The sequence below is a fragment of the Mytilus edulis genome, chromosome 10 (genome assembly GCF_963676685.1).
Source record: "Mytilus edulis chromosome 10, xbMytEdul2.2, whole genome shotgun sequence".
NCBI lineage: Eukaryota > Metazoa > Mollusca > Bivalvia > Mytilida > Mytilidae > Mytilus > Mytilus edulis.
In genome coordinates this window covers 70,760,543-70,786,648 of record NC_092353.1, presented here as the reverse complement: position 1 = coordinate 70,786,648, position 26,106 = coordinate 70,760,543, and the positions used below count along the sequence as shown (strand labels likewise).

Below are 26,106 nucleotides of genomic sequence, written 5' to 3'. Positions count from 1 at the left end.
TTTATTAATAATTAAATAGCAAAATTATACTTTAAATGATTTAGTTTTTTTATTATCAAGCACCTGCGCTGTTGTCATAATAAATTTGAATACGCATGCGCGTTCATTGATGTTCCACTTCAGGCGATCATCTGAAAAATCTGTAGTTTACAAACGGACAGAAAAAGTCTTTCAGCTCTGAAAAAAATTATTCCGGTAAGAATTTTTGAGTTAAACTTTGTTTAATAGACATTTATTTATAATTTTCGTTGAAAATTGTGAGCTGTTACATTCTCTATTTTTCAAAAAACGTTATTACATGACCAATGGCATATCACTTGTTACCGGTGTGTAAGGAGCGGTTTCTCAATTTTTACATTTTTTAAGAAAAAACTAACTGTGACAGTTGTCAAATTTGAAAGTTTATGATTTGTTTTATATTAAGGATTAATTTTAAGATTTAATTTTTATTTCCTGTTTTGAAATTAAAGATTTTTGGTGAAAAACTGTGCACATGTATGTACACGATGAACTTGATCTGGGCGATCTGGGCCTGCGCCAATCATAAATTCCTTTGTTCCAAAATAGGAAAACGCTGTGAAGCGTAACCTTGTCCAAACGGTCATTGACACAATTACCCAGAGCGGCCTATTGATTGGTGGTATGTCGATTTATCATATATGTAGAAAGCGGACGTTCACCATAATCAGAATAACCATTGATTAGGCAAAAGAAAATATGTTATAAAATAGGAATTGAAGGAATTTATTGATTTGTGAGAATGACATTTATATTGATAAAACACTAATAGTAAATTTAAGTACAAAGGGGTTAAGTGGAGTGAACTATTATATAATAAAAGGACTTTTTAATTTATGTTCATCAGTATAGGACAAGGATTTGTATAACATTATCAAGAAATTACTATACAAATCCTTGTTAAAGATTTTTTTTTTTTAATCACAATCAGTAAATAATATAATTTGTAACATATACATACATTTATAAGAATAGTTGAGATAAATTAAAACGTAAGTTTATTTTTGAATTACAGAGGGCTGTATTTTATATGTTTGGGATACATTTGGTGATTTTAAAGATATATTACACTTATCAAGTTATGTGAACTGTCAGGCTGAATAGTACAGTTTGTCTGATTACTGTGGCAATCATAACATCCTTATTTTTATATTTATTAATGAAAGTTATGTTTTTTTCAGATTTAAAAATAACGAATACATATACAAGGAAAGATGTTCAGTTTTCATAAACCCAAGATTTATAGGAGCAATAACGGCTGTTGTATATGCCGAGCAAAATCATCAAGTTCTCGCTTTACTGACAGCAAGCGATATGAATGTGACTTTGAAAATTGCTTTAGAATTAAAGAAAGACGTGCTGGTGAAATATGTAATGCATGTGTACTTTTGGTGAAAAGGTGGAAAAAGCTCCCCTCTGGAACTAACAGACATTGGCATCATGTAAGTTTATATTTTTGACTTTTAATTAGATAAAACAAATTGATTTTAGAGAGATTAAAATTAGGGCAGTATCTGCAAGCTATTGATTTTTCAAAAAAATAGTTTATATCAGAATAGTGATTATTTTAATATTGGATAGCTAATTTTTGCGCTGTGTAAATATTTGTCATAGTTTAAATTCCATAGATTACACACAGGGACTGATCAATGTGTGTGTCAGAAGTAGGTCATGTTACCTGACATAGTATGTACTCTCAAGACAGGTCTTAATACATATGTATTGACCTTCAGTATCTCAATGATTGATCTTGTGGTGTACCAGAAAAGATGGGTTATCCAAAAATAGATATTTTATAAAATTTATAAAGTAAAGAAAAAAATGTTAAAAAAACCAAGGTACAAGATATATTTGAAATAAAGTTACCTGGGGCAGTGATTGAATAATTAATTTGAAAAAAAATACCATATTATTAAGTTGTGAAATGTGTGTAATTTTTCAAAAGGGGGATCAGATATAATTGTTTTCATAGTGTTAGATAATATCTGAAACCAATTATCATCAATTTTCTGATGACATATATCAGATATTTGTAAGATGGGGACATTTTCCTTTATAACTACTGACAATATTTGTGTTATTTATTACCCTCTAGAGGGTATAAAGATTCCTCAAAAAACATGTTGACATGCAGTGAATGTTAGCTATAGAAGTTAGACAGGCTCATCCTGTTAATCAACTCTGTGTAATCAATGTCATAAAATGAAATCTGATTATGTTAATAGGTCAAGTCTGTGTTACTTCCTTATATGTAATGAGGCTGTAACTAAAATTTGAGCTAGACGGATTTAATTTCTAATATAAATAAAAAATATATACAATGTTTGTTTAATTGATACCTAGACTTATTTGGAACTAATACATACATAATTATTTATTGCCAGCATTGGTCCAAGTTCTTATGTAATATTACATTATTAAGCATTCCTATAGAAAGGTCATATATAAATAATTACACAAGTTAAATTGAAATTAGTTTTACTTGTAATATTTCTTTCTTGGGGCTTACAAAAAAAAAACTTACAATTGAGGAACCATTAAAGTTAAATGACAATATTTCTCTGTTCCCCTATCAGGTTTATTAGAGAAATAAACACTTGCTTTCCCACCATAATATTGAACTTTGTATGAAGGCTAAACAAGCACCTGCCTGTTTAAGTGTAGTGTCCTTATAAAATATGTGCATTTTAATCTGAGTTTTAAAGTATTAAACTAGGTCATTGACTGCTTTAAACCGTCTACTGCACTCTGAAAATTTAAAGAATAGGAGGTTGACTATATTATCAAATATCTTTCTATGAGAAACTGTGTGTAATCCAAGGTCTATATATTTTTTTTGTTCATGTAATAGTTAGCTCATTTTTAGACAACATTATGTTTTTTTAGTGTTTTTGAAAAAAAAACCTGTTTAAAATCAATAAAGAACTCAACTAGATTCAGACAGACTCATTTTCTCAAACTGTCATGGCTTTTGTCACATATATAGTATGAAAACTCATCTGAAGCATGTATACAATATTTTGATAATTTGAATTACTATTTTCATTTATATGTTGTTTTAATATTATAATTGTCTGTATTTGGATCACACCAGTATTGTGCTCTTTCCAATAAATATTGAATTGTTAAATGCTGGAAAAGAAAATTATTTTTATTATTAAATTAAGATGAGTTATTGTTTATCCTAAATAGTATTGAAATATATGTTTTTTTCCTCGTTGACAGGTTGTAGATGCCAGAGCTGGACCAGGAATAAAATCAACGACCAAATTAAAAAGTAAACAACAGCTGAGTCCCACAATGGGGAAATACAAGTCTCCACTCAAAACAAGGAAATCTCTTTACAACACACCTTCATCAAGTCCTACATCCTTCTTTGATGAATCTTCAAGTAAGGAGACATATTTATATTATGTTGTGTAAAAATTGTTTAGCTCGATCTTAATCATGGAATTATAGGTCAGTCTTCACAATAAGCTTTTAATCAACAGGCCAAAAGATGAACTTTACGAAAATTTCCGTTAGATTCTGTTTTATTCATGTACAATATTGAATTTTAAGTGACGATCAGAGATAATTTGCAAATAAGATTTAATTCTCAATAACATTTATTTTTTTAATTTTTGTATAGGAATGCATATGGCATATATGGAAAATTTTATCTTGTTATGCTTACTGTACACTTATCATACATCTTCTTTTATTCATACATGTGTATATATGTAGTGAATAAGAAATAATAAGGTGTGATAATTTTAGATTATGAGAGACTTTTTGGAAAGCATTTGCTCACAACTGTTGCAATGTCCAACATGTGGCACGCTTTTCCATTAAATACTGTAATTTGATAGCAGTATATTTTTACATCAGTCTGTTGAATCTGCCTACATATATCTATTTAGTCAGTTTCTAGCTCAGTGTGTCAGTAGCCTTAAGTCTGCACTTGTAGCATTTAAATATTGATAGCCTAGAAAGATGGTAACTTGATACTTGTTGTTAGCATTCAAATAAAACCTTTTATATAACATAGATGATAAGGTCATTGATCACTATGCATTTCTTTATTCTTCTGGTATTTAAACAATAAGGGGTACCATAAAGGGTTATTGTTCCATTGATGGCAAATTCCAAAGAATCGATTTTTGTAATGGACAATAAATTTGTTGTGGAAGAAAGAAAATTTGATTTAAATGCAAAATAATTTTAGTGAAAAATAGTTTCTGAAACTATTGATAAAATGACTAGCTTTACAACTGTTCATCTGCCATTTAATGAGAGTCCTTTTAAGGAAATGAATGTAATGGATAAATGTTGTATAACTTTTTTGCAATAAAACTACCCACATCTCTGCATGGGAGTGTGTTCAGTAGGGGGTGGATGATTACTGGATTAATTTAATTGTATAAACATTGCATATGATATTAGGATAATCATTAAGGGATTTATGGAGGCAGCTGAGTCAATATGACCTAATTAAATCAGGACTCTCTATCAGGGTAATCATTAACATCTGTCACTGTTTGGACTAAGCATCTGTTTTATTCAGGAAATCAGATATAATCTTGTTATAGCTGATTCTATGTGATGTCATGGTCAGTTAGGCCATTGATTTTTGATTTATTTTGTTCTGTGTGTAATGGTAATTGTTTCAAAGAACTTCTGCTCTCTCCTTACATCACCATTTTGTCAAACACCTCTCTTGGGTCATAAAAACTGAAAAAGAAAGTGGACACCTTACACCATCATTGAGTAAAGAAGAGGGCCTTTCTTCTGGATTAAAGTTAAGTGACACATTTACATATGATGTCTGCTTAAGCCATTATTAAGTCAGGAAAGTGGCACTATCTTATAGTTCATTTCTGTGTGTGTTGCATTGTCGTTTGGTTTTTTGTTGCACTTAAGTATTTCTGTTCCTCTTATATTTGATGTGTTTCCCTCAGTGTTCGTTTGTAACCCAGATTTTTTTTCTCTCAATCTATTTATGACTTTCGAACAGCAGTATACTACTGTTGCCTTGATATACACCAGCCAGTCAAAAACAAGTAGGTCATGACCAGAAAATGTTACCGTTTTGGAAGCCATGCCTTAGGCCCCATAGCCACACTTAATTTTGAACACTGACTTTATCATTTTTGACTGGTAAATTAAGTATTGCCCTAAATGTTTAATTTACATCTTTGGTATGATTTAACTTCTTAAGACACTAAAAATCTTATCTTCAAATGACATACATGTGTTCATTCAAACAATATTAAGGTCAGTGCAGTACAGTAATTTTTAATGACGTCTATTTTAATCAGGAAATATTTTTTATGCTACCTATATCCTGCAGTACATGTTGTCTCTCAGCTAGGTCAAAAGAAAAAAAATTGAACAAAGAGATGCTTATCCTCTCTTTGGGGGGTTGGAAACAAAGAATAAGAAAATTTTAATTTCATATAATTATTTGTCTTTTTAAAAACAATGTAGTAAATTTCATTGCATTTCGTGGGTCCTTACCCCTTTATTCATAAATCAAAAGATTTTTTATTTGTAAAAGAGGACAGTCAATCAATGCAGTTAGTGTTCTAACTGAGAAAACCGAGTTCACAAAAGAATGCAGGTTATTATTGATACAAGTGTCAGCTTTAGAAATTACATGTGTATTGAAATCTTGACCCAGAAATGTCATTTGTAGAATACTTGTATATTGAATTATGAGTATTGACATGGACTAGATATTGAGTAAATAACTGTCCTCTTAAGAATACTTGTATATTAAAATCAGGGTATTGACCTAGAAGGGGTGTCCTGACATGACAAATTGATTGGTATATTTGAACAGTATTAGTGAAGAATATTATGAATATGATGGTATTGATGGGTTCACTCATTTAACCTTTCTACTATCCCAGTCTCAACTTAGACTCAGTCAAATTCCAAAGGTCTTGATTCCATACTCATAGATCTGCATCAAGTTAAATGGTTAATAATTTCTGGGCTTTTGTTTTTGTTTTATTATCAACATATGATATTCATGTCCATTATAATATTGTCCCCCTCTACATAGAATGTGCTAAATATATATATTTGATATTCAAGTTGAAAGCCAAGCCATGACAGTCGTGAGTACCTACATCAAAAACCTACAAATTAACTTGGCCTAAATCATTCATTATCTACACCAGGATCTGACCTTGTATGTCTTGTTAACACTGCATCCATTGGGCTAGATATACAATACTGATGGCCACAGAGGAGAATGGAATGCACATCTGACATTATTTAAAATATTTTATGCAAATGACCTGAGTTAAGCACAACATGATTGGAATATATTATAAATAGATTTTCTACATCACTTCCTCCCTGGTATGGTTATTGATTTAGTTACATCATGTCAGTAATTTAATAAGTAGTGTATTTTTTAATAAATTTCTTTGAAGCATTTGAAGTGTGCATATGTTTTCATTATCTCTGACTGAGAGAGAGATAGGCATCCTCTACTGGTTAAGCATTCAGAAGCTGGATGTGTCATCTGGATTTTTATAAAAAGAAAAATGTATTTAGTGCTGTAATATTGATTGAAATAATGCTATTAATAAGTTTTAGGTTACTATTTGCTTAATTAATGAAATAGAATGGCAGAACTAATTGGTATTGATAGATGCAATTGATCAAAGATAAGAAATGAATCAATTTCAGATCACTGTACTCATAATAACATTAGGTTACTGTTATTTAAATGATGTTTAGATCGGCAGCCAGCAAGTCTTTCAAGTGCAGTAGGTGACATTTTTTTCATAGAAAAGTATGATATCAAGCAATATAGGGAGCTTTTTTTATGTGCAGGTACAATTGCATGTACAAATAATCTGGAACCTGTGATCCATAAGCTACTGTAACTTAACAAGGATCATAGCAATTCAACTGGTTTGAAACAAATGATTTCTACCCTGGTGTTCAAAGGTCCATGATGTTTCACAAAGTCTGTAACACAATCTGAATTAAATGTCCCAAGGACTCCCCATCTGTAAAGTCACCTTGATGATATGTTATTGGGTCTCACTGGCCACAGTGGCTTGTTTTTGTGGTTAACATATATTTCTGATTACTCATAGTTTGTAAGTGATGTTGTTTTGAGTCAGCACATTTTGAAAATTAATTAATGAATATTTACAGATATAGGAATTTGGTTTATTAGTTTTAAATTGAACCTGTTGCCTAGGAAATATGTATATAAAAATAATTTTAGCTGAGAATATTATGTAAAAGGCCCTTATTTTTTGGTTAATTGTTTTAACAAAAAACAATTTGAAGGGACCATAAATTGTCACTTAGGAGATAACGATATTGTATTTTAAGCTCCGACGGCATCAATTGGGGATTTTATGGTCGCAAATTAAGTTTACTGGCGACGCGTTAGCAGAGACAGTAAACGGGTATTTGCGACCATCAAATCCCAAATTGATGCCGTCGGAGCTTAAAATACAATATCGTTATCTCCATTCTAATGAAACTGATAGAAAACAACGTTAAAACATGTATATAAAATCTGTCATATGCCGTCTGCGCTTGCGCGTACGTCCCATAGCATCAATTGTTAATTGATGCCATGTAAGAAAGTGACGTTATCCAATCAAAATGAACGTTACAAACGTTGTTGCATTAGAATCACTGATTATGTCCTGAATTTTGATGACCATTGACATAGAATAAGACTAAAATTTAAAAGTTAACATCCATTTATTTATTGTACAGACAATTTTCTCCTCTTGTAAATTGTATACATGTTCAATGTTGACCAGTTACCTCAAGAAATGTTTTGTTTGGTTTGGTTGCTGTCTCATTGATGTACACCTCATATCTCTATATTCATGTAAGTATATCTCCCATCAAAAGTTGAGAACCAATATGTTTTATTTACAAATTACAGTAAATGAAGATAGTTGTGATAAAGATATGTTTAGTGACAGTGAAGAATCAGAAGAAGAAATCACAGTTCCTACTCTACAGAAACCAAATAAACAGAAGAGAAAGTCAACCGATCCCAGAATTAGTCCCTTCTTAGATCTCACCTACTGGAAAAAGTAAGTAATAAACCCATGTATAAGACAAAAACAGCCCAAACCTGTTAACCCAAATAAAATCCTGTCTCATAATCACCTTCTTATTGCAAGTACTGTAAACATCATAGAGTAGTGAAATACAGAGATTGAATTATTAGAATTACAAAATAGTTGAATTCTAGTTCCTACGGATACTACAGAAATTAAGTACCTACATGTTAAAACATTCCCCAGTTCCATTCTCAATTTTATTACAACAATTGTTTTGGTCTTAAATTTACACTTCCCAACCAAATAGTATGCAAGAGAAAATTATCATTTCTTAAAAGAAGGGATTACTATTAGATTTGGGACTTGGTTACTTATAAGAACTATGAAAAAAATATGCTGACACAAAGACCATGGATTTTCCTTTAATAAAAAATCTTATACAGAAAGTAAAAGTATTCCATGTATCACTGGCACATACTTAGAATCAGGAAAAAAGGGTCTTTAACTATAGTTTGAGCAAATAACTCGCATAATACATGTAGTATTAGTCACCTAATTCAAATTCAATTACATCATGTTAATTTTTGAACCAGGAATTTATCAGGGTGACATCACAAATAAAATCAATAATACAGATAAACAAATTATCAGTACTTAGGTGGGGTTAATGGTTCAATAACATTGTGTTGCACTAAGAAATGCAGTTATTCCCCTAGTGTGGGTATATTCACCTTGAAAAAACATTTTTGCACTGAGTTTTTGTCCTTGGCTACCAAAAAATCAATAAACTCAACTGAAGTTCAATAGCCTCAAGTCAGATCTAATTAACTTATTTTTGGTTAATAGATAGATGAGCTTGATGAATAGTTTTAGATTCTCAATAGAAAAACTACACTCAGCATTAAAAGAACTCTATTACTTTCCATGTACAGTAAAACCTCAGTATATACAAACTTGAGTAAATTGAAAAAAACAGACTATGATGAATGCTTCTTTATACAGTACATTTATTGTTAGTTTAATATTTAGCCTCTATAGATCTAATACCAGCAAAATCCATGACATAGAATAGGTTTAGTCTGCTTTACTACCTACCCAAAAATGTTCTAATTTCCCTAACATTCTATGAGGGGGGATGGACCTTTATTGGGACTCCGTAATCAGGTGTTTTTAAGCTCAGGATTTCGTGATTGATCCTTTTAGGATCTGAGAATTCTTTTATCGCATGTCTGGATTTAAATTTCTTTAAAGTCTGGACCTCAGGATTTCATGTTTTTAAGCCCGGGAATTAGGGATCAGGACCCCTCTGATTCTCCCCCCCCCTTTTTCTATGAAAATTTTAACTCATAAAGTACATGTCTAGTCGAAGTACATTTCATTATAGATCTATGTGGCATATTTGAAAAAAAAATTCATCTGATCTATCTAGAGGTCTACCCTATATTTTACTGCCATGTAATTATAATTATACAGAAAACACATATTTAGTTTTTGGGTTTTTTATTTGGCCTAAATAAGATATTACACTTTAAGGTTACCTGATCATTGCATGATAAAAAGACATTTCGAGTGTTATAATTGCATTCATGTCTCATTTGTATATGATTACATGTTAATGACTTAAGTTGTAGTACAAAACTGTCAGTCATTTTGACATCTCTGTAAAATATATATGTCAAATCATCAACTGATATTAAGTATTGAAGGTGACACTGTCATTTTTTTTTAAGACAAAAGATTTTTTTTGGTTGATTAGAGGTTAAAAGGGGGAGGTTTCTATATTCGGATCCAAATGCTTGTGTGGTCACGAATTTACATTTGTCCTTGACCTTTCATAACAAAACATCAGGAAATTTACATGCATGTACTATCAGGTGCAAGTGATTATTTTCATCTTTGAAAAAGATTGAAAGAAATGTGGATAATGCAGTTTAAAACAGTATGATTTTAATACTAGATTGAATGTGTTTAAAATAGTAAAGTCTGAACTTTTTATTTTGGGTGGGGTGGTAAAAATGTAGATAGAAAGTAAATCTTCATAGGCATTCTTGTCTGTTAAGTGTGGTGAGGTCAGGTTATAAATTATTTATGGTTACAGTAGGGGTCACACTTCAGTGAATGTTTGAGTGTCAATTTGATTGTCCTTCTACAAGTGTGGGAATAATAAATACCAAGCATCTTAACCAGGTGAGTTGCCACGCCCACTCACAGATTTAAATCATCAGGCCTTTTATCCTTAAGCAAATTTATACTTCAAAGTGTGATTGTTAACTGGTTGAAATCAGGGCACTTGACAAATTTCACTTGAAAAAAATCATTGTTCAGATTATTTCACTGAAATTTACATTGAATAAACTTTTTATGTAAATTGCACTGAAATTAATAACAATGATTTCTGTTTTGCGAGTTGTGACACATATTACAGGCATACACCCACATCATCTATAGTTTATCATGAATGAGTATACACTTGTGTACTGTATTCTATTTTTATATGTATGAAATATTATTTATTGCCCTGGTGGTGGTAGACATGTTACATTATGTCAAATTGAGGGGAAAAAGGGGTTGAATTTGAGAGAAACAAACTATTTTAGTTATAATAAGTGTTGGAACACTGAGCAGATATATATAGGGATTTCCTTTAGAGTATGACTAAGAGAAAGTTGGGCAAATTTTTCTGATTTTTGGTATTTAATCAGTCTATAGAAAAATGGAAAAAAAGTTTTGTCATGTTTATGGGTCGTAATTTTTTTTTAATGTCAGTTATTTCATATTTGTCTAAAGTGTAGTACCCTTTATAATATTATCAAATTCTGAAACTTATGTAAGTTGTAAACTTCTGCAATTAAGTCCTCATCATTTAATACTCTCACTATATGAAACTATTACATTGTATTATACTATTATGTGGTATGGAGTGCACAATATATTGATTCATCTGAAGACATAACAATTTTATGGCATTTTATAAGTTTTATCACAGGAATATTAGAATATTCTATGTCTGATCTAAGGGAAAGTATTTAACAATAAAGTGTAGGTGTAGTCTTTATCTTTTATCATGTGGTTAAATATAAATTGATATAGCACATTGTTGAGAAAAAGCCTCATCCCTAGGCAAGTGTTATGAACGTGCTCCTCAATGAAGATGCAGTACAAACAAAATTTGTTTTGCTTTGCTTTTTTGTGATACATTTATTTTAAGACAAGCTATTTGTCCCATATATGAATTTCCACAAGGTATACTAGGAAGTCAGCAACTATCAATCAATTGTTCATTGTAAAAATTAGTCCACACTTGAAGCAAGGGTGCCAGACTTTTGAAGCAACAGGATAGTTAGATATTTGTTATTTTCCTCATTTTATTTTTAAACTTTCTGCTTTCTATCTATTTCACTTTCAACTCTTTGGAGCAATGCGGGAGGGTGGCCTGTATCGTTTTAGTACCTTTAAGGCGACTTAAGGTTTGCACTCCGGCCGTCTGCCTGCCTGTCCATCTGTCAGTCTGTCAAATATTTTCCAGACTTTTTTTCTTCATGCTAGAAGATATTGATTAGATATTTAGTTTATTGTTTTATCATGACAAGTTACAGATCAATTTCTAATTTTGTACTGGTCTGAAGATTGTGTGCAGAGTTATGGTCCTTGTCACTAATTAATTAAATTGTTCACCAGAAAGGTCCAATTAACATGATTAAAAGTCAACATTTGGTGAATTCATTATTAATTATAATCTAATGTTTTACAATTTCAGAACTCAAGTTTGTTGTGGAATCATATTCAAAGGTATGAATGGTGAAGTATTAGTTGACCCTCAGTTATTACAGCCGTGTTGCACGTGTACGAAGGGAAGTAAGTCACGACCAGCAGAATTACGTAGAAGTCAATCAACTGATGATACTGAGAGCACAACGAGTAGCAATAGTTACTCAGACATGGACAGTATATCAGAAAATAGTCCACCAGATCTGACGCTGGCGACATTTCCTTGTACTGACTCGTCGGCAGTTAGTTCATTTACACAGCCACCGCCCCTGGCGTTAGAATGTTAAAAGGTTGAGTGTACTTTTGAATGATTCTTGCCAGTATAAATGAGTGCTGTGTTAATTCAGTCTAGTCAGAAGAGACAATTGTAAGGATTTTTGTGGAACTTAGGAAAGGAGGTTAAATGAAATGAGATGGATTTACTTCTTGGAAAGCATGTGTATGATGAAAATATTTTCTCTGAGCAACAGGTAGTGCATACTGCGCTTTATTTATTTAATAATTTTTTTAATTCAAATTTCAGGAAAAAATTTGGCATTTCTTGAACAAATAGAAAATACTCTATAATTATAAATTTGTATCATAGTTCAAAGTTAAGAACACCTTGTAGGGGTTTATAAGTACATTTGAAGATAACATCTATGCAAAAAGTATTAGTTGATACTTTTCTAATGATGTGTTACTTTATTCGTATACCTATTTAAGAAATTGTATAAATAATTGGCCAGTGTTTTGTACAGAATTTTATTTACAATTTATTCATCTGTATCATAAGTACATTTTGTTGATATGTATGCATATTATTTTCTGTTATTTTATATCAATTCTTCATTGAAAAAGACAATTGATGTACAATCAATCTTCTATTTATTTCGTGTAATTGTTTAGAAAATGATCTTTCTTAAATTTTCAAAGCTGCAAAGAAAAAAAAATACTTGTAGTTTTAACCTTTGACTCTATTAACTCAATGGGTTTATTTTTTTAAAGAACAATAATGATTAGGTTGATGGTCAGTTTTATGTTCTACCTCAGTTTGTCAGTGGTGGATCCAGGGGGGGGGGGGGGAGGTTCCAGGGGTTGGAACCCCCCCTTTTTTTTTTTTTGGCCGATCAATATGAATGGGAGCATATAGTTGGAACCCCCCCCTTTACTCTGGGTTGGATCCGCCACTGGTTTGTGCAATAGTTTTATGTATCTGTGGTAACAACAGTTTATAGTATCCATGGTAACACTGGAATAACACGAATAGCCTGGATTACATGAGCTTTGTTTGATGAATGGTGTGTTAGTAGAAATAGCTCATTTGTATAATGTTTGATTTCAAAAGTTTCAATTTTGCAGCATTTTCTTGCCTTCAAAAGGGAAGTTTTTGTATGACTTTTGCAATAAATCTTCATGTACCAAGTACAAAATGCATTATGGAATATTTGTGGATTAAGATTTGAAAATTTGTTGAGATAGAATAATTGAATTTTGAATTTTAAATGATAGGATTAACCGTGTGTGTTAAATGTTTTTTAAATCATCCCATTCATCAATTTGAAATTCTCATAAGTTTTTACTGCCGTGGGAGATTTTTTTACTTATATATCAGCGTGATGAAAAAGTGTAAAATAATAATTGACCTTGATAATAGGTGTCCTACATAGTGAGATACTTAATATTTCATGAATACTCAGGACTTTACATAAATGTTCAAAACAATTCAAAGTCATTTTGCAACTTGGTCATGTTTTTGGGGATGAGTGTAATTTATTGTATGATCGTGAGGGCGAGAGCAGGAGAGCAATCAAGTTGTTCTATTTATAGATGTGACAATATTTGAGTGACATGCACCATAGAATACACTTGTAGAATAGACAGGGGAAAAAGATGGTACTAAAATTGCATCTGGTAACATGATTTGGATACTAACTTTTGCAGTTAGTCTCAACAGAGAGAAACATAAGTCTGAAATATGTTATCTGATGTTTAGAGAAGTCTGTCACATAAAGAGAATGGTAGTTGTATCTGCAGCCAAATTGATTCAAACAGGATTGAAAATTGATTTAAAAGTTCAAATGCAGGAGATACAATTGTTTAATCTATTACTCAGGGAATTTCAATTATTGGAAAATAAGAAACATGGTCAAAAATGGAGATTTAACGAGACTAGACATCTAAACAATTTTTGTGATGAATTTCCAATAGAGGGAAAGCATTCCTTAAATTGGCAAGTGACTTTTTTCTGGGTACTTAAAACAAGCAATTGATGGGTTATTTAGATCAACGAACAAAACAAGCCATCCTAATTCCTTATATTGTGATAAATTTCTCTCGCTGTGTTCCAATAACAGTCTTCCAGGGGTACACAAAATGGTGCATACATGTTGAACTGTAAAAAAGTAGTGTTTTTATTTAAATAATTGTATTATTGTAGAATTTTATTTGACTTTGTCAATTTGTTATGAAATGTGACTTAAAATATATAATGTGAGTAAATGTTTTCTAGAATTTACTGTTTGTGTTACTGTAGATGTGATTTGCTGAAAACTATCAAATCAGTAGGTTGAAGATAAATACATTTTAAAATTTTGACTGACAAATCCAATATGCAGCAAAAACAGAAGAACATTAGTATATATAAGGTTTGCCTACAATATATTAAATACACATCTACCTATATAATGTTAAAGTATGGGAAATCAAAGATACTGGTCAGTAAACCTACTTTAATATTTAATAAAAGATCAGATATGAATTGTTAATACATATGAATCATTGTCTTTTAAAACCATTTTAACTTGTAAATAGTCATTTATTTATTAAACTATTATGTTAGATCTGTTACTTAATTTAAAATATGTTATTGTTGCTAAGAATTTTAAATCTTTATTTAATTTTTTACTTGATATATTTGCAGTTGTAAGATGTACAATGTATATTAGATTAGACAGTAGTATAATGCCCTGTTTTATGTCGATGCAATATAGATATTTTTGTTCCACAGGTTTTTATCTTGTCAGTCTTCTATCCAATTGTTGTCCATTCCGTAGACTTTTCAATAGAACTTTCTAGATCTGTATTCAAAGCATATGTACCATGGTAAGAGACCATTGGATCTCTGAATTCACCAGACTATAAAAGTAGTGCCATGACACCAGACATTTTCTTTTTTGGGACTAAGAGATTTCTGCTCAAAGTTTTAGAACCACAGCAAGTTAAATTTTCTATACAGATTATTTTTTTTATGTATTTTTCTGTATAAACTAGTCATTAGTAACCCAGCAAAAAAAAACCAGTACATTAAAATCAGGACCTGGAACTAGGCTAAGGGTCTTTTTAAAATTGTCAGAATATTTTTCATTCAGATTGAGGACAGATATAAACAATGTTTTTTCATGTCCATTTTTAACTGAACAAGATCATTGAGAATAGTGAAGTATTTCTTTAACTATCAGTATAAACGTGATCATGATATTATGAATCTGTCCAGCCTTTGATCTGAAGGTATGAAACACAATGACTTTTAAGGGTCTCTCAGCTGAACAGAACTAAACTACAGCTTCGATTTTAAAAAGAATTTACTTAATATCCATGAATGACTTTCATAGCAGAAAACACCAGCAGACAATTAATCCATCCTGAGATTTGGTTCTAGAAGATGATCCTTTATCATGTTTATTAACCTGAAAGGTTGAGACTCGATTCCAAACGTATTGGTTCACAAAGGTTCATGAAAGGTTGAATTCCATAGCCTTGAATGTCATTGATCAAAAGCAATAATAATTCATTCAAACTTTTTATTCTGATAATCCTTTAACCCCTTAGAAAAAAATATGTATATGTATGTATACTTAAAAGTTCAGTGGCCTGTAGCAGTTGTTGACATTAAATGTAAATTCTCTGTGTATATATATATCTTTAATCCCAGTATGTTCACCGGTGAATGGGAAATTATCCACCTAATTGTTTTCTTTCTTTTCTTATAAATGATCAAAGTGGAATGGTCAGACCGGTGTTCTGTTGAGATAGTTAATTATTTATTAAATTATTAATGTTACCAAATATTTAATGGTGTAGAGATCTCAGTGTGTTGATGTTACAACTGTAGTCCTATATTGTTAGTACATTTTTTTTTACCTCCGTGTTGAATGTAAATATTATATACACACATTGTAGCAGACTAGGTTTCAAAAAATGTTTCCCTAGCAACCAACCAATTTATTACTTTTATTCTGAAATAGTATTTTGAAGATTCAGATTTACCATGAAAGAATTAGACTTAGGTAGTACCTAACACTACAGGGAGATAACTCTGTAAAGTCAGCTAAACGTTTTGATTACGTTGTGTTGTAAATGGAATATTAAGCTTCTCAATGATCAAAATTGGTGTTTGTCAAACTGCTATATAACCAGTGAAATTTTTCTGACAAAACAGTTGGTTCAAAATTTTTGAAATTTTTTTTTTTTTTTTTAAGAGTCAAAGTAAATACTTTGTCAAAATTTTATGAAAATTAAACGAGCCAAATTAATTTTAGTGAAAGAGTTGGGTACCACCGTAGACATTTGGTTTGTGATAAGTAAAATTTGTTTTAGACCTAGTCAGCAATCTATAATTTGTTATAAAATAAAAGATATATGGGCATGACAGAAATAGTTCTTTGATAAGACTCCAGTCTAATTTTAGACAATAAATTGGGTTAACAGCTAATTTTTAAAACTGTTTAAAATCATTTTATGTAATTGTATTTACAAAGGATATTAACAAGAAATTAAAGTAACATAAATCTATATATTTCCTCCTTAATAGTAAATCTATGTTAACTAAAAGTCAGAATTGAATAATAAGCTCACAAAATGTGGTAATGTCATGGTTCATTTATAGAGAATACCAGATAAATGACTAAATTATTCTAAGCAACAATTCAGTTATTAAGTTCATTGTTTGACAACAAAAGAAATTAACCACTTATAAAGGTCATTGGTCTATTTATAGAAATGCTCCAAGGTATTTATTGTTCTATTAAATGGCAAAGACCCTTTGGTTCATTTTCCCTGGAAAAAATAACAGGGAAAACTTCCCAGTGGAAAAAACTTAATTAGTATGGTACACTGACACTAAAAACCTTATAATTTCGATGGAGAAAACTCCTTCATTTCATCCTTAAATGGATGAATTGACTGTTTATAAGTTATGAAATTCAAATTTTAATGCAAAAACCATTAAATCTCAGTTGTAATGAATAATTTTTGGTTTACTAAAATATGACAATAAAATTAAACTCAACAAATATGAACTATCTAACCAAAGTTTAGTGAGGCTTTTCAAAAATGCTTTTGAAAGAGTCCAAAGTGGATTCCCACAGTACATAATTTGAATGATTCGTTAATGGCAAATAGGGCACCATTTTTAAATTAGCCTCATTATGAAAATAAAGTCTGCTACGCTGTGTGTTTTGTTGGTGTAAGGATACAAGGTGGTGTTGTACATAGTCTGTTGTTGTTACTATATATAGATATACCTCAACTGGATGATGTTTCCCTGTGATCACATCAACAGGCCATACACACTTTATTTTGGGCTTTCAGTCCTACTAAGATTTTTATCCTGCTAAACGATATTAAACAAAAATTACCAGATCCCAACCTGAAATTTAAGAGGGGACAATTTATTTATTCGTCTATGGCCATCATTCTCTTATGAATACAAACGTTATACCTTTACAAGACATAAAGTTTATTCTTGTTAGTGTGGCCAGGAACAGTGATAGGTTATCAAATTAATCTTTTGAAGAAAAAGAAAAAAGAAGAGTTTTTCAGATTGTTCAAGGTTATTTAAGTTTCAGAGTTTAAAATTTAAGGTCTCGAGGAAAACCTAGGCACTACTTTTCTCCCTCTCACCTCCAGCCTAATTCCTTGTTTTAAAGCTATCTATTAAGGTAGCATGTTATTCCTTTGTGTGGTCTGTTGATGAAACTTGTTCAATGGTTTGGTCTGTTAATTAAAAAGTAGACTCCACATATTTTTGTTATTTATAGAAAAATTGTCACAAATTTAGACGGGTATTATTTTTAAAACATAGTAAACAAGCAACAGAATATAGACATAAACATAATTTCATTATATGAATACATAGAATATATATACCTATAGTTTTGGACTCAAATTGATAGGAAAATAAGTTTGATGATATTTTTTCACTGCATGTAGATCTGATGTATGTAATTTCTTATCTTTGTTTTGATATTGTATTTTAGGTTTTCGTCTGTGTAGGATTTGTATTAATGTACACTTTCCTATCTTAGACAAACTTGTCTCTCAGTAACAGAATCCTTTTGGTAAGGTACCAGTTTATTGTCATTGTTTAAAAAAGGAAGTACGATTATTTGAATCTCTATGATAAAAATTTATATTGATATACATATAAGTAAGAATGTATCTTATATATATTATGAATTGTTAAAAACAAGATATGAACTGGTACCATCACTGCTGTAAAAATGTTGAGTAAATCAACTGTAGAAATTTTACTTCCTGTTCAAAATGGGAATGATTTATTTGTAATTTATTTGTGTTAAGTTGTCACATTGTCAACAAAAATGACATTTTTATATCAATGTTTTATTTAAGAATTATCATCAATAGAAAGGTTTTTGTTGAATCTCTGATAATTATTCCATCCATTTATTGGCCAGTATATATCTTCATTAGAAAATACTCCATCATTCAGTCATTCATAACAATAACACATTGTATAAAATCAATACTTTTGATATGGTAAAAAATGAATCAGATTTATTACTTCTAGCATGGGGCAATTTAACCTAATTCCACTGTCTGTATGTTAAGGTCTATTGACACAGAGACTTTCCAGAAGAACAGATTATATTTGGCAATTAACCTAAATAATATATCATCACAAACTTGTACAGTGGCTCATATGGTTCCTACTTTAGTTTGTGAGTTTTAATTCAACTGGGTGGCCAGTGGCCCAGATTTTAAGTCAATTTTAGTTCAGTACATTACTGATAATAAAAGCTTTTGAAAAAAATGTTTCATCTGTTAAATCTTGAGTAATGTTTACACTTTTGTGTTCAAATAGATCTCTTTGTTACCACACAAAGGAATGGCTCAAGTGTAATTTTTACCTAAATAATTTGCTTTACTAAAATACCTGTCTGCTCATTTTATACCTAAAAAAACTCAAATACATATGACCATGAGATCCAATTATTACTTTGAATTAGAATTTAAAGAAAACTGCCAAAGTTCATAAGACTACATATATATTTTTTATTTATCATTCCAAAATACAGACACTGCCAAAATTGCATCTAATTTTCCTTCATGGATCATTTACTGTGTAACAGTTAAGCACAATCAGAATTGAGTCAGCAGCTGGCTAAGCCATCATCATCACCCCCAATGTCCTCTTAGGACATTCACCTTATTGATCAGCTACACAACAGTGTTGATCCAAAGATCTAATTAAGGAATGAAAGAAGAATAGAAATGAGATTTTTTTCCAGTGTGAGCGAAAGGTTACTGCATGCTTTATCATTAAGAATTAATAATCATATTGACATGTTTTCATTAGGTTTAGAACAATTTAACTAACATGCAAAAAAACAATGCAAAGTTATGAATGATTGGTCGAAATTAATCACATGATTATATATGTGTTAATAAGTAAATAGTGTGTATTCATTATTATTTGTGGATTTTGTATGAAGAGGGAAACTAACAAAATAAGTATGCCAACATGTGAAATTTAGCATAAAATCATGTAATTTAGAAACAGTTTTCTTAACTCACAAAAAATTACTTCAAGGATAAATTTCAGGATTTTTTTTAGGGATGTGATCTAAGATAAAATTACTAAAGCATTTTTAAGTGCAGATTGATATCTTATGATTATCATTTTAAATCAATATTAGATCTACTGCTGCTTGTCTTACTGGTATCCATGTCAAACTGGTACCCACAAAATATAATGAGTTTACAATATAAGTTCATTTTTAATTCTGAAGAATCTCTAGGTGAATGTCTGACTGATAAGGTTTATGCAATATATAATTTACATTTAAACCAAAATGGATGGATTTTTATTCTTTTCAAGAGAAATTGAACATTTTTATATGATATCATACTTTCATTTCATTTTAAAAACCATTGTGTACATGAACAAAGTGAAAGTAGAGTTTGAAACATTCCTGTAGATTTTTAAATGTCAAATTTCAAACTTTCATTTTACAGACTCGTCCAGTTTTCTACGTTTAAATAAATACAGAGAAATGATGAATTTTGTGTTTTACTTGTTTTTGTGCCAAGAATGTACCAGCCAACCCCTGTGATTACTTTTGAAGGGATTTTTGATTGAAGGGAAAGACAATTTATGACTAAAGATATATCATACACCTTGAAATACTGCCAGCCATTTTATTTTGATTCATGAATGAAAATTGGGAAATTTATCATGCAAAAGACATGCGAAAATCCAAACTAGATTCTTATGTCTAAAAGCTGAGCTTATATCCAAAATGTTTTTAGGATATTCATTGAAAAAAATAAGATATATATTTATCAATGAGACAACATCCCAACAACCTGATATAACCATGAAAGACATCAACAGTTCAATATATCAGAAAACAACAATATAAAACTGTCTATCACATATGTCAAGCTCTAAAGTGCCCAGAGCCCAGATAAGTGAAGAATACATTTTTAACAGATTTTTTAAAAACTGCCATCAATAAACTTTATTTACAAAAAGTACCAAGACATATAAAAAGAACCCTAGATAGGCCAGGCACATGGTCATATTTTCGTGTTGAACTATTTGTTTGGAGTACTCAACACTCACCTCCATAGTGGAAACAAAAGGCATTTAAGAAAAAGTGGTTCAGAAATTGCTATCTACTAAAATAAATTGTTACAGTCTTCACTTAACCCATAGTATTAGGCCATGATAATTGTTAATATAATACATGTATATGTGATGGAAGTCGAAATATTGGTCAATTGGTTTTTATGCCCCACCTACGATAGTAGAGGGGCATTATGTTTTCTGGTCTGTGCGTCCGTTCGTCCGTCTGTTCGTTCGTTCGTTCGTTCGTCTGTTCGTTCGTCCGTCTGTCCCGCTTCAGGTTAAAGTTTTTGGTCAAGGTAGTTTTTGATGAAGTTGAAGTCCAATCAACTTGAAACTTAGTACACATGTTCCTTATGATATGATCTTTCTAATTTAAATGCCAAATTAGAGTTTTGACCCCAATTTTACGGTTCACTGATAGAAAATGATAGTGCAAATTTCAGGTTAAAGTTTTTGGCTTCAGGTTAAAGTTTTTGGTCAAGGTAGTTTTTGATGAAGTTGAAGTCCAATCAACTTGAAACTTAGTATACATGTGCCCTATGATATGATCTTTCTAATTTAAATGCCAAATTAGAGTTTTGACCCCAATTTTACGGTTCACTGAACATAGAAAATGATAGTGCAAATTTCAGGTTAAAGTTTTTGGTCAAGGTAGTTTTTGATGAAGTTGAAGTCCAATCAACTTGAAACTTAGTATACATGTGCCCTATGATATGATCTTTCTAATTTAAATGCCAAATGAGAGTTTTGACCCCAATTTTACGGTTCACTGAACATAGAAAATGATAGTGCAAATTTCAGGTTAAAGTTTTTGGCTTCAGGTTAAAGTTTTTGGTCAAGGTAGTTTTTGATGAAGTTGAAGTCCAATCAACTTGAAACTTAGTACACATGTTCCTTATGATATGATCTTTCTAATTTAAATGCCAAATTAGAGTTTTGACCCCAATTTTACGGTTCACTGATAGAAAATGATAGTGCAAATTTCAGGTTAAAGTTTTTGGCTTCAGGTTAAAGTTTTTGGTCAAGGTAGTTTTTGATGAAGTTGAAGTCCAATCAACTTGAAACTTAGTACACATGTTCCTTATGATATGATCTTTCTAATTTAAATGCCAAATTAGAGTTTTGACATAGGACTCTATGGGAAATGCATACAAAAGTCTTCTTCTAGAGAACCACTGAATTGAATGAAACATAGCATGAATGTTCTTTTCCTTATGAGGTGCTGGCCAAGTGTTGTTACTTTGTTTTTAAGCCAAATTTTATCTTTTTTTACTTGATTTCAAAAACCCAAGTAGAGTCAGATGAGCGATACAGGCTCTTCAGAGCCTCTAGTTTTTTTCACGAAGTCAATCATAGTAAAGATATCAACTAAAACATCAAATGGAGCTGTACAAAATGCTTGTACTATCCATTCTGCATCGGTTGGAATGATTCGATGTATTAACTTTCCAAATCATTGTGCTAGGCCTATAAGATTGCAACTCCCCCTAGCAAAAATGGCTTTCTATTGGGTTTTTTTCTTTTCTTTTCTAGGCCTTTTGATACTTGTGGTCTCCAATGTTTTAGGTTTCATACTTTATGGAGGACAGTTAGGTCATCAAAGAAACAAGACCACGGGTAGTTGTCTCAGAAAAAAAATGTCCGGCTGTGTATAGTGCTCTGAATTTCCAAGGTTTTGTATGGTAACCTTGGTATTGTAAAAATGTTCAATATATTAATCGTTAAAGTTATGCTAGGGACTGTATTGAACTCGCAGTGACAGGAGTGCTTTTGATCACTGCGACTTTCATGAAGATATACAATAAATGTGCTCTTTTTATTTTTTGCTTTTTTTTTCATTTTTTTGTGTCTTGAGTTGATTCCCTCGTATCTTTTCGATTTGATAGAAGCATGTGTTGAAAAGTAACATTAAAGAGATGTGTTATGCTCGTCATTTTTTCCTTTTCGAATAAGAAATCTCTCTGATCGGTTATGTATGCTTGTAAATCCACAGTCCAACGTCAACATCAAGGATGTAAATAACTAATATTTTAATCTTTGTCAACACAGAGCCTGTGACGTCCAGTAGCGGGCACTAAAATTGTCTGAATTATTCAGTTAGTTGATAAACAGGATGAGTATGTTATTTGACGTCAAGGCGAAAGAAAGCTCATTTCCCGTTTATCTTAGTAGTGTTAAATTATTAAATTTGAACAGGAAGTTATGTATTTGCATGATCATCCTTTGGTTATGCTATTCAAATGCATTCAGTGATTAAAAAATATATATTCAATCATGCAGTTTTCAATGAACACATTTCGTCATATTTGCATGGTTGATTGAAAATTTGAATTGTCTCAGAGGGAAAAAAAGACTATGCCAGAGATGCGATATATATTGCAGGATAAAGAACACTTTTAGGTTGTAAAATTAATGAAAAATTAAGGTATCATATATTTCAATGATATCCATAACAATGGCCGGGATTGTATTGTTCTATCAGAAAAAGGAAACGAACTAGTATACTTCAAATCCATCTCCTCCATTTCTGTGCCTGGGTATAAATCACCTATAAAACTTTGTCTTACATTACCAATTGGAACTAAAGACAGAAGAATTTCGAATATAGGCAAATGTCATTTTATATAAAGCGCAAATGTCCATTTAAAAAATATTTGCATGACCTTTTATTGTAAGTCACAAATTTATGATATAGCAATAAAGACTTGATTTAATTGTAAATTCGCCATTATTCATTGGGCCTTATACAATATTAATCGGAGATATATACGAATACAAAATTTAGTTTCACAAAAACATGCTTCTACAAAATACCTAACAAAAATTAACAACCCAATTTTTATTTGTGAATGTACAATTGAGATTTCAACAATCTTCATAACCACTTAAATTATGGATATAGTAAAACGGATTTAGACCTCCGGCTAGATGTTTAGTTATGTAACCTGACATTGTTACAGGTTTTCTTGACCTATTAATCGTTTCACCTAGGTGAAAAGGGGTTTAATCGCGAAGTTGTAGTTGGACTCTGAACTCCTTCCTCCAAGAATCCACGAGTGGTCGACTATCCATATGCATGATAATCTGAGAAGTCTATATATGGATAGTCGACAGGCCCATAGCCAGGATCTTAAAAAAAGGGGGGTGTTCGATACAATCATATTCAAAATTAACAGTTACAATTCAAACGGAATGTCGACTTTAACAGTGCTTATTAGTTTTCATTGAAAGGGTTTTGGGTTCATACGAACCCCCTGCATGACTACAGATGTGGTTGACCTCCCAATGGAGATAAACAAAAGCCGGTATTTAAACGGTTTACTTTGGATTTGATAGGCTATTGGCTGTATATAACATTGCTTTATGTGATGAATTTATCCCAACAGTAGCTTTGGTTGCCTTCGGCTGTTGTCTGCTCTTTGGTCGGTTAAATTGTTGTCTCTTTGACACATTCCCTATTTCCATTCTAAATTTTATTGATCAGTCGAACTCATTTTAATAAATATAGCGGGAAATGCATAGTCTAGCATAACAGAGACTAAATACTGGAATACGCCAATGAGACATCAAACCAACATGCACCACAGGGGCTTGTTTAGTGGGTCAGACCAAGGATTTGTATAGTAAGACAATTGTATTACTATACAAATCCTTGGTCAGACGAGGTTTGACAGTAAAACCTCGTCTGACCCACTAAACAAGCCCCTGTGCATGCACAAAGAAACCTAAAGACATTTAAAAATTAACACCCGTTCATCAATAGTATATATATATATGCAAGAGCCTTTATTAATTTACAGTATCGAGTCTAAAAAAAAATGAATTTTAAACATAGCTTTTGAAATTATGCAAGCCTAGGCGATTTTTTTAAACTATTTCCCCCCATGATTGAACATACGAAGAATCCATCAGATGGTTTATAATTGTGTATTATGTATACACGGTCATAATGTTTTCAATAAGTTGAATGACACACTATTGTTTACTAGTACAAGTGATACAGACTCTGACGTGTTGTTGACGAGAAAAAGTGCGTCATATTTTCTTCTTTGGTCCTTGAAAAAAACATAATTGTTTGAGTATTGATCTTGTCTATCAACAAGTGCAGAAGCAGACGATCGATTTTAATTCATTAAAGTAAAAAAAAATCATGCGCTGCGACGATACACTCAAACTGCTTACGTACGCGAAATGTTTCATTTTACAGAAAAAAGTGCCACGTAATTTACATTTTACTTATGAAGGATTTTTAATAATAGTATTAAGGTTTAAGACATGCAGACGATAGACATAAGACGGAATGTTAAAAATTGTGCCAAGGGCTTATGATTGTTGACTTACTATTGTAGGCGGATGAATGAAGTCAACATATGACGTAGGTTTTTAATCGGATTCCTATTGGTTACGCTCTAACATTTCATGAATGAAACGTGGGAAAGTAAATACGATTGCCCAAATAAGGAAAGTCTGTAGTACTATCGTAGTAGGCACACATTGACGTTGGCTGACGAAGTGGCTAGCAATGGCAGCAACAACCAAAATGGGTCGTGTAATTAACCCACTTTGTAGGCACCAATTTTCGTTTCGGGATATAATATAGGATTGGTAGTTACTGCTTCATATATATTCTTCATGGCACACTTACGATTGATTGAATGCTTAGGTTTTCTGTTAAACGTACAATGGTAAACAATTTATTTAAGTTCAAAATATTCAAACATGAGAAAATATGTGGTATGATTGTCAATGACAACTCTCCACCAGACACCAAATGCCATACAACTATGGGTCACCGTACGGCCTTCAACAATGAACAAAACCCATAAGCACAACGTGGCCTACTTTGATAACTATAACTTAATATTGCTCGTTTGTTTATTTGATAATTTTATTTTTCAAGTAGCAACATCAGTACTGTTTGATTTTTTTTTATATATATCAGATACACTAGTTGTGCAATTAGTGTTGTATCAGCCAACCGTGATGATATCAGTTACGGTTGCCGTGTGAAAAGCTTCAGTATCAAACCCCTAATCTGTATGACGTCACTAAATCGATATCAGCCACGGTTACACCCTTAAAAGTATAGATCAGTATATATTTTATTTCACGTGAAAAACATCTAAATGAGTTAATTATACTTGAGGTAATTGTATACTATAAAATGTATATGAAGTGGCTTTTTCAATACCACACTCTGTATCAACCCTCAACCTATATATTATCCCTCGAACAGAGATTTTGGGATAATATTGGTGTCTCTGGTTGATACAGGCATGATATCGAAAACGCCATATATGATATTCTCAATGTATTGTAGGTATCATAAAAGAACAGTACATAGATTGATTGTAAGGTGTACATGTCTGTCTGGCAGTGTTCCTCTGACCTTGACATGTTTTACTAACCATTGATTTTATGTTGATA

At 31.3% G+C, this 26,106-nt stretch overlaps 1 protein-coding gene across 3 annotated transcripts; it reads left to right on the top strand.

The window, feature by feature from the left end:
- Positions 1 to 76: 76 nt before the first annotated feature.
- LOC139491790 (SIN3-HDAC complex-associated factor-like) lies at positions 77 to 20,109 on the top strand. Of its 3 annotated transcripts, XR_011656639.1 has the most exons (6): positions 77 to 195; positions 1,200 to 1,460; positions 3,244 to 3,409; positions 7,934 to 8,087; positions 11,815 to 12,867; positions 13,011 to 18,416. XR_011656639.1 is itself a non-coding variant. In XM_071279664.1 (5 exons), the coding sequence occupies exons 2-5, from the start codon at positions 1,233 to 1,235 to the stop codon at positions 12,110 to 12,112; spliced, it is 846 nt and encodes a 281-aa protein (XP_071135765.1). In that variant the 5' UTR covers positions 77 to 195; positions 1,200 to 1,232; the 3' UTR covers positions 12,113 to 20,109. The 3 variants fall into 3 exon arrangements, 2 of the variants coding, with proteins under 2 accessions (XP_071135765.1, XP_071135766.1); XM_071279664.1 differs by having other exon boundaries at positions 11,815 to 20,109; XM_071279665.1 differs by lacking the exon at positions 77 to 195 and adding an exon at positions 552 to 640 and having other exon boundaries at positions 11,815 to 20,109.
- Positions 20,110 to 26,106: the final 5,997 nt, after the last annotated feature.

Bases quoted from the DNA above. Each gene is read 5' to 3' on its own strand.
- LOC139491790 (XM_071279664.1), top strand. From the start codon at position 1,233: ATGTTCAGTTTTCATAAACCCAAGATTTATAGGAGCAATAACGGCTGT. The intron at 1,461-3,243 runs GTAAGTTTATAT...CCTCGTTGACAG, and splicing joins CTAACAGACATTGGCATCAT to GTTGTAGATGCCAGAGCTGG. The intron at 3,410-7,933 runs GTAAGGAGACAT...TACAAATTACAG, and splicing joins CTTCTTTGATGAATCTTCAA to TAAATGAAGATAGTTGTGAT.